Genomic DNA, 14,439 nt, shown 5'->3' with positions numbered 1-14,439 from the left:
TCGCCGGCGGAACTTCCGATTTCGAATCTTGAGCTGTGATTTCTTCTTCGAAGCTCTTCATGAACGAATCGAAATCGTGACTCGTGACTCATGGTGCAAAACTCGTCTGGTCTCGAGATTAAGGACTGCTCGTCTGCTACATCAAGGACTGCTCGTTTTGAGTTTTGTTGGTGTTCTAGCATTAGCTTGCAAATCCAGGGTTCAAGTCTCCAAGTTCATTTCAAGGATTTGAACCCAAAACTAAAGATCTTTATAGATATTTATAGATCTAGATCTAAATATTTGTGTTTCCGGCGAAGCTCCTGTTTTTCCGGTGAGGCCTTTTTTTTTTTCTTCAGGTGTACAGATCTGTATTCCCAGTGACGAACAACCACTGCAACTCAACTCCGTACGCCGATGTGAACAGTACTCCGACGTGAGTAATATTTTCTGGCGATAATCAGGTTCATTTCTACCGGAGTTGGTATCTCTAGTTTTTATATCTTTATATATTTATCATTTGTTCACATACTTGTAGTTACATTTTGCCGACTTTCGACCCCCGAATAATTTATTAGTTCATACGTGTTTTCGTGGCTTTGGATAGTGATGGTAGACTAGGGTCATTTTCTCGCTCATGGACGGGGATGAGGGTAAGGAGGGGTAAGTGGGTTAAAGAAGCGTCTAGACTGAGAATAGGTTCTTAGAACATTAGGACGTTGACGGGTAAATCCATAGAACTGATTAAGATTCTAAAGAAGAGGAAGATTAATATAGCCTGTGTCCAGGAGACAAAATGGGTAGGCTCTAAAGCTAAGGAGGTAGACGCGTATAAGCTTTGGTTTTCTAGTAAATCGAAGTATAGGAATGGGGTAGGCATTTTAATAGACAGTGATTTAAGGGATTAGGTGGTGGAGGTTAGGAGAGTCAATGACAGGATGATGTCGATTAAAATGGTCGTTCAAGGGATCACGTTGAACGTTATTAGTGCTTATGCGCCGTAAGCAGGCTTACGCGAGGAGGATAAGAGGCGCTTTTGGGAGGATTTGGACGAGTTAGTGGGAGGCATACCACCTACTGAGAAGCTTTTCGTGGGAGGGGATTTTAATGGGCACATTGGATCTATTTCGGGAGGGTATGATGATGTGCATGGGGGCTTTGGCTTCGGGGACAGAAATGGAGGAGGAATCTCACTTTTGGATTTCGCAAGAGCTTTCGGATTGGTGATAGCCAACTCGAGTTTCCCAAAGAAGGAGGACCACTTGGTCACCTTCCGTAGTTCAGTGGCTAAAACTCAGATTGATTTTTTACTCCTTAGGAAGGATGATAAAGGTTTGTGCAAAGATTGTAAGGTCATACCGATCGACAATCTTACAACCCGACATAAGCTCTTAGTGATGGATTTAGGGATCAAGATGACGAGGACGAGGAGGGTCGGGGAAGAACAACCTAGGATCAGATAAGGGAGTTTGACAACGGTTAGTGCCCTAGAGATGGGAGAGAAATTGAAGGATATGGGGGCCTGGGATAGTAGTGGGGATGCGAACGGTATGTGGGATAAGACAGCTAGTTGTATTAGGATTGTAGCAAGGGAAGTGTTAGAAGTCTCGACAGGTAGTCGTAGTCGGCATCGAGGGGACTGGTGGTGGAATGGAGAAGTGCAAGGGAAAGTGGAAGAAAAGAAGATGGTGTATGCTAAGTTGATGGAGAGCAAGGATGAGGTGGAGAAGTGGACGAATGGGGAACTGTATAAGATAGCGAGGAAGGAGGCAAAGTCGGCGGTTGCAACGGCAAAAATGGCAGCTTTTGAACGCCTTTATACTGAACTAGAAGAGAAAGGCGGGGATAGGAAATTATTCAGGCTAGCCAAGGCATAGGAGAGAAGGGCACGCGATGTGGATCAAGTGAAGTACATTAAAGACGAGCACGGAAAAGTATTGGTAGAGGAGACCCTTATCAAACAAATATGGCAGTCATACTTCCATAAACTTTTGAATGACAAAGGGGACAAAGAAATTATGTTGGGAGATTTGGAACTTACAGGAAGGAGTCACGATATTGGGGGCTGTAGGAATATTGCGGTCGATGAGGTTAAAGGTGTTGTTCGTAGGATGCGCTGGGGAAGAGCGACCGGACCTGACGAGATCCCTGGAGAATTTTGGAAGAGTGCAGGCTCAGTAGGTTTAGAATGGCTGACTAGGTTATTTAATGTCATCTTTACGACGACAAAGATGCCCGTAGAATGGAGGTCGAGCATCATGATCCCTTTATACAAAAACAAGGGGGATAGCCAGAGTTGCGACAACTATAGAGGTATCAAGCTTGTAAGTCATACTATGAAAGTGTGGGAAAGAGTGGTGGAGATGAGGGTGAGGAGAGGCGTGTCTATTTCAGAGAATCAGTTCGTATTTATGCCGGGACGCTCAACTACGGAAGTCATCCACCTTATGAGGAGGCTAATGGAGCAATATAGGGAGAGGAAGAGAGACTTGCATATGGTATTCATCGACTTAGAAAAGGCTTACGATAAAGTCCCATGAGAGATACTATGGAGATGTTTGGAGGCTAAAGATGTACCTTTAGCGTACATAAGGGTGATCAAGGACATGTACCAGGGAGCCAAAACCAGGGTAAGGACAGTAGGAGGGGACTCAGAACACTTCCCAGTTATGATGGGGTTGCATCAAGGATCAGCTCTTAGTCCGTTTCTATTTGCCTTGGTGATGGATGTATTGATGCGACAAATTCAAGGTGAGGTGCCATAGTGTATGCATTTTGCAGACGACATAGTCCTCATCGATGAGACTCATAGCGGAGTTAATGCTAAGCTGGAAGATTAGAGACGCACCTTGGAGTCTAAAGGGTTTAAGCTGAGTAGGACCAAGACAGAGTATCTAGAGTGCAAGTTCAGTGAGACACCTCAAGAGGTTGGCGCGGAAGTTAGGCTCGGGGACCAAGCCATCCAAAAGAAAAGTAGTTTTAAGTACCTTGGTTCTATCATGCAAGGTAGCGGGAAGATCAACGAGGATGTCACACATCAGAAGGTGCCACCACAACTTAAGGACAAGTTCTACAAAGTGGTGGTTAAACCAGCTATGTTATATGGGGCGAAGTGCTGACCAGTTAAGGTCTCCCACGTGTAAAAGATGAAAGTTGCCAAGATGAGAATATTGAGATGGATGTGTGGGCATACCAGGAGCGACAGGATTAAAAATGAGGCTATTCGAGACAAGGTAGGAGTGGCCTCGGTGGAAGACAAGATGCGTGAAATGCGACTGAGATAGTTTGGACATGTGAAGAGGAAAGTCCCAGATGCACCAGTGCGGAGATGTGAGAGGTTGGCCATGGATAGTTTCAGAAGAGGTAGGGGTAGGCCGAAGAAATATTGGGGAGAGGTGATCAGACAGGACATGGCGCATTTACGACTTACTGAGGACATGACCTTAGATAGGAGGGTGTGGAGGACACACATTAGGGTAGAAGGCTAGTACATAGTGGCACTATTACCCCTTATTCGTAGGCGTATTAAAGCACTATGATTTCTTGTACTCTGATTTATGTTATTTATGGTATTTATGTTATTATCTAATAATATCTACTGTTTGTTGTACTTTGATTATACTATTGTTTGGACCGCTTTCATTATTTACTTATCTACTTTTAATATTCTTGTCTGACCTTTTCCTATGCTTCTATTGAGCCGAGGGTCTTTCGGAAACAGCCGTCCTACATTGATAGGAGTCAGGTCTGCATACACTTTACCCTCCCCAGACCCACGATGTGGGATTTCACTGGGTTGTTGTTGTTGTTGTTATTGTTGTGTTACGATTAGATCCTATGTCGGGTCTTGACATTTAGAACTGATGTACCCTCGTTGTGAAAGTGGCTCATATATACCCTTATTGTTACACGAATAGCTCACATATACTTTTTTCCTCTAATGAAAGTACAAAAATTAATATTAAAAAAATAATCCATATAGGGATATATTTGATCTTTCTCACATGTTTTTTCTTAGAATTTTTTTATTCAACGGGTAATTTGGATTTATTCTTTTGATGGTCAAATTTATTTTTCTCACTAATTTTATTGTAAAATATATTATAAATGCTCCAACTTATTTTTATAGATACAAAACTAAGTTACAATATAGCCAAAAAAAATATTTAAATTACCATATAGCCGCAAAAAAAATACTTTATAATTTTTTCGTACTTTTTTCTCTTTTCCTATTCAAACTTCTTTTTTTTTGTTTCTCTTACTTTTACACTAAAGAATGAAAGAAAAATGAAATAAAAATGAGAAACACAAATAATGATAATTAAATAAGTCAAATGATAATTTATGTTTGTAAAAAGATCAAATACACTCCTACATAATTTTTATAATTAAAAATAAAAAATAATTTAAATTCTTTTTCAATTCTGTTAGATAAAAAGGTATATGTGAGCTATTTTTGTGATGCTGAGTATATGTGAGCTACTTTTATAACAATAGAGACATATTATATATGAGCCACTTTTATAACGGTGAGAGGTATATATGAATCACTTTTGTATTCAGGGATATATCACCACTAAGTGAAAAGTTAAGGGGTATGTGTATTTGGTCCTTTTCCCAAAATTTTATAGGGACAACTTGGTGAGCAAAAGAGAAGGCGTTCAGTTAAAATATATTTTTATTTGATTGTTTACTAATTAATGTTGTACTGAAGCCCACTGACTTTTCTTTTTAAAAAATAATGTGAAAAATAATCAAAAATGTCCTTAAACTATTTGAAATGAATAAAAAGGTCATTTGTTTATAGTTTGATTCAAAAATACTCTTACCGTCAATACTTTGATCCAGAAATGCCCTTATTGTTATTTAAATGGTCAAAAATGCCCCTATTATTACAAAATAGGTCAAAAATGCTCTTTTCCAAATAAATAATTTTTTTTAAGAAAAAACAAATCTTGTTCCTTATAAGAATATTACTTTTAAGAAACTCTATTCTTGTTTTCTTTCTTTTTAAATCAATTTAAGTAATAAAAATTTAGGAAATTATTTATTTTTTATAATATCATTTTATCAATTAAAAAAGAATAATTTAATGTATTCTATGTTTTAACGGATAATATATATCATATATATAAGATCATAATAAATCCATTATTAATTTTTATTCAATTAACAATAAAATAATTATAATAAAATAAGAAATATTTTTTAATTTTTTTCTAATTGAATTAGAATAAACATTTGCTAATAAAATAAATATTATTAGGAAAAAAAATGTGTTCAGAAAGAAAATACATAATATATTTATTTAAAAAGGGACATTTTTAACCCATTAAATAACAATAGGGGCATTTCTACCAAAGTATTGATGGCAAGGCATTTTTGGACCAAAATATAAACGAAGGACATATTTGTTCATTTCAAATAGTTTTAGAGAATTTTTGATCGTTTTGCCAAAAATAAAAATTAATGAACAAACTATGTTGTTGGCAACGAAAGACTATGATGTTGAAAACAAGCTCTTAAGAATTATACAACTATTATATCGAATTTAATTGAATTATACAAATAATATATCGAATTTAATTGAATTATACAAATAATATATCGAATTTAATCGAAAGATACAGTTTTCATGACTCAAAATTAACTCATAAATTCACCCCTGCAGTCCCTGATCATGTAAAGTCAAATCATGCAAACGCGCAAATACTGAAACCCAGTGCCCCTCAAAAACATGAAATATATTAGCGTCCAAATTCTCTGCTACATGAAATACTTTCCCATCTTAATTTGGTTCTTTATTTTTAGCAATTAAAACTTAGCTAAAAGCTGACAAGTTTTTGTTATTATGCTAATGTATATGCTTACTTTTTGTTATTATCCTAATGTATATGCTTTAGCATAAAAATTGTAGAAGTGTCAGAAACGTCAATTCAATATCTTATGCATATTTCATCTCGTAATAATGTTAACATATTTCTCGTTTCATTCACATTATAATACTCTGATATTTTGTTCTGCCCTTTGACTATGAAGACTCAATAGCGTTAGCAGAAAGATGAAGTGCTAATACTTGGATCGATGTTGATTTTACCGGTTAACCAATTAAGGAGAAAGAAGATGTACTAGGATTAAAAAAAGAACTTAATTGCAAATGAGGAAATTGACAGAAGGGTGGAACTTGCCAGCTTTTCAACTAGTTAGATTACTTGCCAGTTTTTGCATATTTGAATGATATTCCTGGTTATATGATACTAAACTTGCAATAGTCGATGTTTCTTGTACACTATAATATAGTTTGGTGTATAGTTCAAGATATTTTTAGCCAAAAACACACATTTGGATTATAGCCTATTCTCACGGACTTAGACTTCAACTAAGACCTCCGTGCGGCACTTGACAACTTACTCACGAATCTTTCACGATCTTACAAACTCAAATAAGCATTTAAGACTAGACCGCTAAGGAAATGTTAGATTGTAAGAAAGACAAAAGAGCTTTTATGAAGAAGACTTTTGTATTGCTTTGGAAGAATGCTTGATTGCTTGATGATTTGCTATAAATGAATGCCCCCTCTATTTATACTACTCCTTAGGGGCTTAACTATAAATTAAAATTACTACATAAATCCTTCCATATTTACAAACTAGTCCCTCTTCTAAATTTTTCTAGAAGACTAGAAGATTTTAAGGACTTTCCATCAAAATCCATAGAATTCTAGTCTCTAAAACCTTCCAGGACTAGTCCTTTTCCTACGTAAGGCTTGTTCCACAAGGGCAACTTTGTAATATGTGACACTTACGTGGCGCTACGTAAGGCTTCCACAAGGGCAACTTTGTGACACTTACGTGGCGCTTATGTGACGGACGTGATGATGTGGCGGGTATCACACTATACACCATATTATAATTTTGAAGTTAATTTCGTAATAGTATTTTATTCCCCAACCCAAAAAACAAAAAATTTAACAGAAAGAGAACTAAAAGAAATACTCATACATCAGGATATATTCCTAGTTAATGACACAGTAATTAGTTTTTTTGGCAATCCCGTGATATATCTCACCAACTTATTGCTCTTCTTCTCATTTATTTATTTATTGATATAAACGTAACTGATCCCCTGTTCTACTTATTAGAGCGGAGCAAAACACATTATGTTGCTAATTCTCAAATAATACCCTATAACACAAAAGCCATTTCTGTTTAAAGAAAATACTACTCTAGAAGCATTGCACTGCATTAAACATCAAAACAAACAATACATAGAACCTCACATCACCATACATAACACTTGATTAAAACTTGAAAACATAGCAAAAAAGATAAGACATGAGTACTCATATATCTCTACCATCTTTATTTGTACTACATCATACCATCAAAACAGAGTCATAACTTCAAGCAACTTTGACCTCAATAGTTTTGGGTTTCTTTGGCTCAGGAGGAGGCAACTTCTGAACAGTCACAGTCAGAACCCCATCTTGACAAACAGCAGAAATTGCATCAGTATTCGCATTCTCCGGCAGGGTAAACTTCCTCATGAATTTCCCAACCCTTCTCTCCATTCTAATATACTTTGCACCTTCTTTCTCTTCTTCCCTCTTCCTTTCTCCACTAATCAACAGCATATTGTCTTCTTCCACCTGCACTTTGATATCTCCAGATTTCAACCCTGGCATATCCACAACGAAAACATAAGAATTAGGATACTCCTTCACATCCGCTGGCGTCGCAGCCATGGCCTTAGCGTCACGAACATAGTTCCTTGATGGGGCATTGAAGGACTTGTCGGAATCGTCACCGGCAGCTTCCATCATATGCTGAAGAGTGTGGAAGAGTGGTGTGTTATCGATACCCAGCAACCTGAAATCCATTTTCAATTTTGAGAAATTTTCAGATATTGTGATTGTGTGTTTGGAATTGTTGATTTTGGTGTAATTTCTAATTGCAGTGGATTTGGGGGTGAAGGGGGTTAGGGTTATATAGTGGAAATTTTGGAAAGTTCTGGAGCAAAATAGAAGAAGAATGAGGAAAGTTTCTAGGAGCTTCTACTCTTAATCACGTTGTTCTACACTTGTCTAGAAACTTGCCGATTGTTACTCTTTTTTTTTCCGGGTACATAGTTACACTATTTTTGATGGGATGATATATTTATTTTATTTATTATGAAAAGTTACTTAGTGCTAGTTTGAAAAGTCACTATTTTGATTTGGATATGTAACTAAATATCGAATTATACATTATTTATATTTTAAAATCAAATATATTTGTTTTACTTATACTATATGTATTCTCCATTTAGATGCCTTATAAAGTATTGAAACGAATCAACGAGGGGAAAAGGATTAACTATGCTAGTTTTTTCTCTCTCCCCTATATGTCTTTAATAACTTTATAATAACTAAGTTAATTAAAATATTTATCAAATAATAAATTAAAATTAAAAAAATTAAAAACGAAAACTGAAAAGATTTTACATATTTTTTTTATAATTTTTTTAAAAAAAGATAAATATTGTTGCTGAGAATTTTTATTCATGCTTTTAATTAGAAAAAGTGAATAATCATGCATCTTTCAAAATTCAATAAAATGAACACAAATAACTTGACAAGATATACTAAATATTAATAATAATTTTGCTCTATCTTAAACATGTAAAGTTGTGAGTATTTTTATTTAATTATATAGTAATTTGCCATTGAATTTTAGTTTGTTTATTCATTCTCTGCCTTAAAATTATCTTATGTTTATTTAGTTAGATGAAACTTCATTTGATAAATTTTCATTATATAAGAGGTTTTAATATTTTTTTAAAAATTGGAATAACATCATTATATTTAAGGATTTGAGAAATATAAAAAATATTTTGCCAAATGCATAAATATTCTAGCCATTTTTTAAAGTAATTTGTGCTCATTTTTTATTTAAGAGTGTCAAGAAATACATTTTCAAAATATGTTTTTTCTTTTTTATTCTAAGGCATGGCTAAAAAATTTCAACATTTTTTTGTATAATATAAATACATAGAGAATTTTATTTATAATTTTATTTCTTTTTTAATAATTATATCTAATATATTTAGCTATGAATATACCTCACAGGGGTCCTTAATTAAGATACCATAATATAAAGAGTGTAAGTATTTAATTTAAATATATAAGGTGTAACTGAAACTAAATATATTATAGCGGTGTTTAGTAAAATTAACCCTAGATATAATTATACATTTTAAAATGTTTGTGTGAACAAGTAAATATTTGATGAATATGTAATTTAATGTAATTAAAAGGAATAATTACAATCTTCAATTTTGAAGAAAAACAAATACATGATGTAATTTTCTTGTGATTTTATAATTTTGGGACTAATAATCCCTTAATTATTTAGTACTAGCTTTTTGTTTGATTAATTGAATAAAAGATGAGATGTGCTATATTATATAATATAAAACATGTGTTTGATATGAAGATAAATACTTTTTTTTCATTTTAACTTTAGTGTTTCAATTACTTATATTTTTTATTTTAGTATATAAAGTGTAAGTGAAACTAAATATATTATAAAGGTGTTTAGCAAAATTACTCCTAAATATAATCATACATCTTAAAATATTTGTGTGAACGTGTAAATATATGATCAATATGTATTTTAATGTAATTAAAAGGAATAATCACACCTTCAATTTTGAAAATATAAAACAAAATGCACGATGATGTAATATCCAAGTGATTTTATAATCTTGGGACTAATAATTTCTTAATTATTTATGTCACGCTCCAAACTACAGGAAACGTGACTGACACTCGATATTTTATTCAATCGAATTAGCCATTGAAACATACTAACTGACTCAACTATGAGCCAAGAAGGTCGAGCAACAATAAGATCTAAAATACTAAGCATGGACCATTAATGTCACCACCTGAATAACAGCAAGTCATATAGACAAAGGTAGACAAGCTAAAAATAATAAAGTACTAGATAGCCGATGAGACGACAACTAAAGACATACATATGTACATATATACATACATACATACACATACATACATTTATATATATATACTAAGCATGGACCATTAATGTCACCACCTGAATAACAGCAAGTCATATAAACAAAGGTAGACAAGCTAAAAATAATAAAGTACTAGATAGCCGATGAAACGACAACTAAAGACATACATATGTACATATATACATATATACATACATATACATACATTTATATATATATATATATATATATATATATATATATATATATATATAAAATACGCCAAGCCTATGGGGCCTGAGACTGAAAGTTGTAGAAGGAAACCCAGAACATTATATCCACAATGGCCTCTAAGAGTGTCATAAACACTAATGGGACAAGGCCACGATTATACCTAAACTGTACAACAAAAGTAAACATCCTATGAAAGCTCCAGGAAGAGGTGGATCTTGTCAACTCACAGTTGAACCCTGAATCCTACGGAAGGGTCGATTAGAATCCCTACATGTACCTACATGCATGAAATAAAAAACTGTGTCCCCAGACAATGGGACATCAGTACGAATAAAAATGTACTAGTATGTAAAGCAGAAAGTGGAATCATAAATAGCTGCCATAAAAAAGGTAATACAGATATCACCTGAAACTGAAACTCTGATAGCCTACATGGCAGACATCTGACCTCATAATAATTAAATATTAATGATATGCTCGTGTAATCGTATGTCGTGAATACATATATATATATAGATGCAAATACATGACATACCCAACAAAATTCTAACAATGGTGTTCTCTTTTGGTAGCGAACTGGCATCTTATTTGCCAACTTGTGGCCATCTGTACAATATACATAGTCTTCTGGGCAAATAGGTCTCCTTCCCTCCGATTATAGCGTAGGGTCTATGCATAACATGTTCTTTTCTTACATACTTATTGTTAGTTACTTGTCATATATACTCCTTGCTTGCATGTTCTTTATACTTATATTATCTTTGGAGCTCAGTCGGCTGATGCTTGCTAAATGCCACTTATTGGTACTCATACTACACTTCTGCACCTGTAGATCATAGTATGGGTTTTCTTTTCTAATTTGAATATTGTGCGGATTAGCTCTTGAATTTTGGAGACTTGGGTGAGCTCTTGACATTCAGAGTTGCCTATCTCCCTCTGTTTTGGCTTGGATTAGTTTTTATTTTATATTCGGAGATATTCTGTATTACGATTATTATCATTGTATATGTTAAACCTTGTATTTCCTTATTTGGTTTAGTAGCTCGACTACCGACTGATATTAGTTCTTGGGGTTATCTTGTTGTATTGTTATCATTCTTCTTTTCTTATTATTAATAGTATTATTATTTGTTTCTTTTCTTCCACTTGTGATGGTACATTCCCTATGGTTCCGGACTTTGAGGTTAGGATTACCTACTGGTGAGTGATAGTAAGTGTCATCATAACCTGAAAAATCAGATTGTAATAGAGTGGTATCAGAGTTTAGGTTCACTGGTATCGTCGGTATAAGAGCATCTGCCTAATAGAATCCTACAGATCGGTGTGGAGACGTCTGTATCTTATCTTCGAGAGGCTATAGGGCGTCTTAGGAAAATTTCATTCTTAATTCCGTATCATGTAAAATTTCTTTAATTAACCTCTAAATACTTTTTTGAAATTCACTTCTCCTTAGATGGATAGTACGAACTTTCTGATGGGTGTGTCCATAGCAACAACACATACTAACCAGACTTCGACAGTATCTATGAACATCTCGACTACTTTGGATTCAGCATTGGAGATTTTGCATCTCGATGAGCATATCCCACAAGCAGTAGCTTTAGGTGCACCGAGTGGTTTGCAACCTAGAGTTGGACTTGTAGGTCCTCAATAGGGTTCTTCATCGATCTTTGAGTATGTGATGGAGTTTCTAGAGTGAACAAGACATGCCCATACACTATTTCCTATAGAGCGAGTCATAACTCAACGATTTATTAGAGGATTAATTTTTCCGCTCTGCCTAGCATTAGAGAGCTTAATAGCAGTTGGGTCTACTTTCCCCTAGGTGGTCAATTATATGAGGTTTATGGAGCATGCATGTATGGAGACTTACAGATGTGGAGGTCGGAGATTCCGCTGTTAACACAACGGAGGTAGCATTACACTCTGAGTTAGGCATTATCCTTAGGAGGGTTACCCTCACCCTTGACCTACCATACCTATGGTGGGAGCACCTCAGGTTCCAGGCAGTCCTGTGACAGATTATGGTACCCAAGATGGACAGAGTTCACGATAGACTTCTTAGGACGTGCCTTTTGAGCATCCAGGTTCTGAGGTTCATTCTATGTCAACCAGGCCATCTTAGAGGGATGTAGTTAGTAGGAGGTTCTATACATGCAGTGAGTCAGAACATTAGGCTAAGGATTATCTTACAGTTACACATCGCAAGTGACATGCTAGACAGGACCAGGCTCATAGGGCTCGGGTACAGTCAGTTAGAGATGGTGCCCCGAATGTTGCAGTTAGTGGTACAAGTGTTCGACGAGGCTAGGCACATTCCCTCCCATGCTTCTGCAGGTCTGATAGAGGACAAGGCTTCAAGTATCAATCAAATTTGTATAAATTTTGTTTCTAGGACCATCATTGCTTGTAGTGCTTAGGTGTTCGGGCCTTCATACCCATCGATGGTTACTTGACTTATTAGATTCATCTTGTGATTCTGGTAATTAACTAATTACTTTACTTGAACTTATGTAGGGGTGCTTACTTAGCCTGATTACTTGCTTATTATTTGTTATGACAGCTTTACTTGAAACTATGTGTATGTGTTTATCTCCCCTAGGTGATTTTTTTTAGTAGTGGATCATTTTGATTTTACTGTTATGTTGCACTAGTGGTAGAGTTATACGCTGTGGATGTTGAGCTTAGTTGACAGCTCTTGTGGGCTTTGTTTAGTTATTTTAGAGTTCTCTTAGGTTGATCCTTTCCCCTTTCTAGCTTGCCCCTCCTAGTGTGCTTAGCTGGTGTGAGGTTGCTGCCGAGAGAAGGATGTGTCAGTAGTTGTGGCCCTTGTGGTCTATTGTAGACCTCATTCGTTGATTCTTTTTTTTTTGATTCCCCATTCTTGTTCCTAAAGTGATGAATTTAAGGTTGCTCTTCAAATTGGCTGGGTTGTCTCTTCATAGTAAGTTTGATGGTTAAGTTATTGGTTTAGCTAGTTGTGTGATGTGGTATCAGATGGCTATGTTGGAGTTGGGAAGGCTGAAAATGGAATTGTCTTTGTTTATTCTATGTATGGTGATGTTTCAGCTTGAAGTGTCATGTAAAAAGGGTTCTATTGGGATTCATGGAAGAGAAAGAGTAATACAATTATGATCGACTAGCGGTTAGCTAAAAAAGGTCATTATGGAGCGAGAACAATCATATTGATAATTCGTGGGTTATCAAGATTGGCTTGGTGTGCTCTTGTGATTTATGGATTTTAAGGTGGTTAGTCAATATGTTTTGGAAATTTCAATTACAGGTTTGTTTTACCTTACAACCACGACTACTTTTAATATCGGTGATTCCGTGTTGTGCTTTAGTTTATCGATAAACTACAACAGGTGTGTCGATTGTTCAAGAGTCAAATTATTGATTTGAGTCTTCTATTGAGGTGTGCTTTGACTAATTCCGACCTTGGCTTCCATGGGCAAATGAAATTTCTCTTAGAAGGCTCAGCCTCAAAATAGAGTTAAAGTAATTCGTGGAATCATCTCTTGATTTCTTGTTCAGGGTGCGAGGTTCATGTATGACATTGTGGTTAGCTGATAAAGTTCCTTGTGATGTTGCTTGCAGTGGCTAAGTTTTTGTTGGATTATTGTGGTTTAATTAAATTTGCACTCAGAGAGTGGTGCATGGACTCATGGCATCAATTTTTATTACTTTTGGGTTAGATTCTCATATTGATTCAGCTTTTTAGAAGTTCTATTGGCAGCAGAGTGACATTGGAGTTGGTCTCAGTGCAGTTTTTCTTTCCACCCTTGGATTTGGTTGTCCTATGGAGCAGCTTGTTCAGTTTTGAAAGATATATTCTAGACTCAATTTATTGATTTTGGGAGTCATTAGGTTAGAACTTTGGGCTTATGTCCTAGACTAAGTTGCTTATTTTGAGTTCTTTCTGCTCGTCGATGTTCATGTGGTGCTTGCCTTTCCTTCGTGGTTGTTGTTCGCGTAGTTATTTGGGCAATGTTCAGATAGTGCTAGAAGTTGTTTCTCTAGTTTAGAATAGGATACCCAGGATGACTAAAATGGACCCTTATTTTCTAACAGATGTAGTCGACCCCGGTGCATGCATTGGTTCTTGGCATTGATTTGAGGAAGCTGGGTTGTAACCCAAACTATTTTGTACGAATTTTCTAAATAGAGGTCGTACTACCTTTATTACTACTATTTACAATGGACTGGAGGCATCGAGGATGCGCTCAT

At 35.4% G+C, this 14,439-nt stretch overlaps 1 protein-coding gene across 1 annotated transcript; it reads right to left on the bottom strand.

Moving 5' to 3' along the window:
- Window positions 1-7,200: 7,200 nt before the first annotated feature.
- On the bottom strand, window positions 7,201-8,081 carry LOC129888315 (17.3 kDa class II heat shock protein). The gene has a single exon (XM_055963317.1). The coding sequence runs from the start codon at window positions 7,856-7,858 to the stop codon at window positions 7,382-7,384; it is 477 nt and encodes a 158-aa protein (XP_055819292.1). The 5' UTR covers window positions 7,859-8,081; the 3' UTR covers window positions 7,201-7,381.
- Window positions 8,082-14,439: the final 6,358 nt, after the last annotated feature.

The sequence above is a fragment of the Solanum dulcamara genome, chromosome 5 (assembly GCF_947179165.1).
Source record: "Solanum dulcamara chromosome 5, daSolDulc1.2, whole genome shotgun sequence".
NCBI lineage: Eukaryota > Viridiplantae > Streptophyta > Magnoliopsida > Solanales > Solanaceae > Solanum > Solanum dulcamara.
This window is presented reverse-complemented; position numbering and strand designations above follow the sequence as displayed.

Excerpts from the sequence above, each read along its gene's own strand:
- LOC129888315 (XM_055963317.1), bottom strand. The coding sequence starts at position 7,858 with ATGGATTTCAGGTTGCTGGGTATCGATAACACACCACTCTTCCACACT.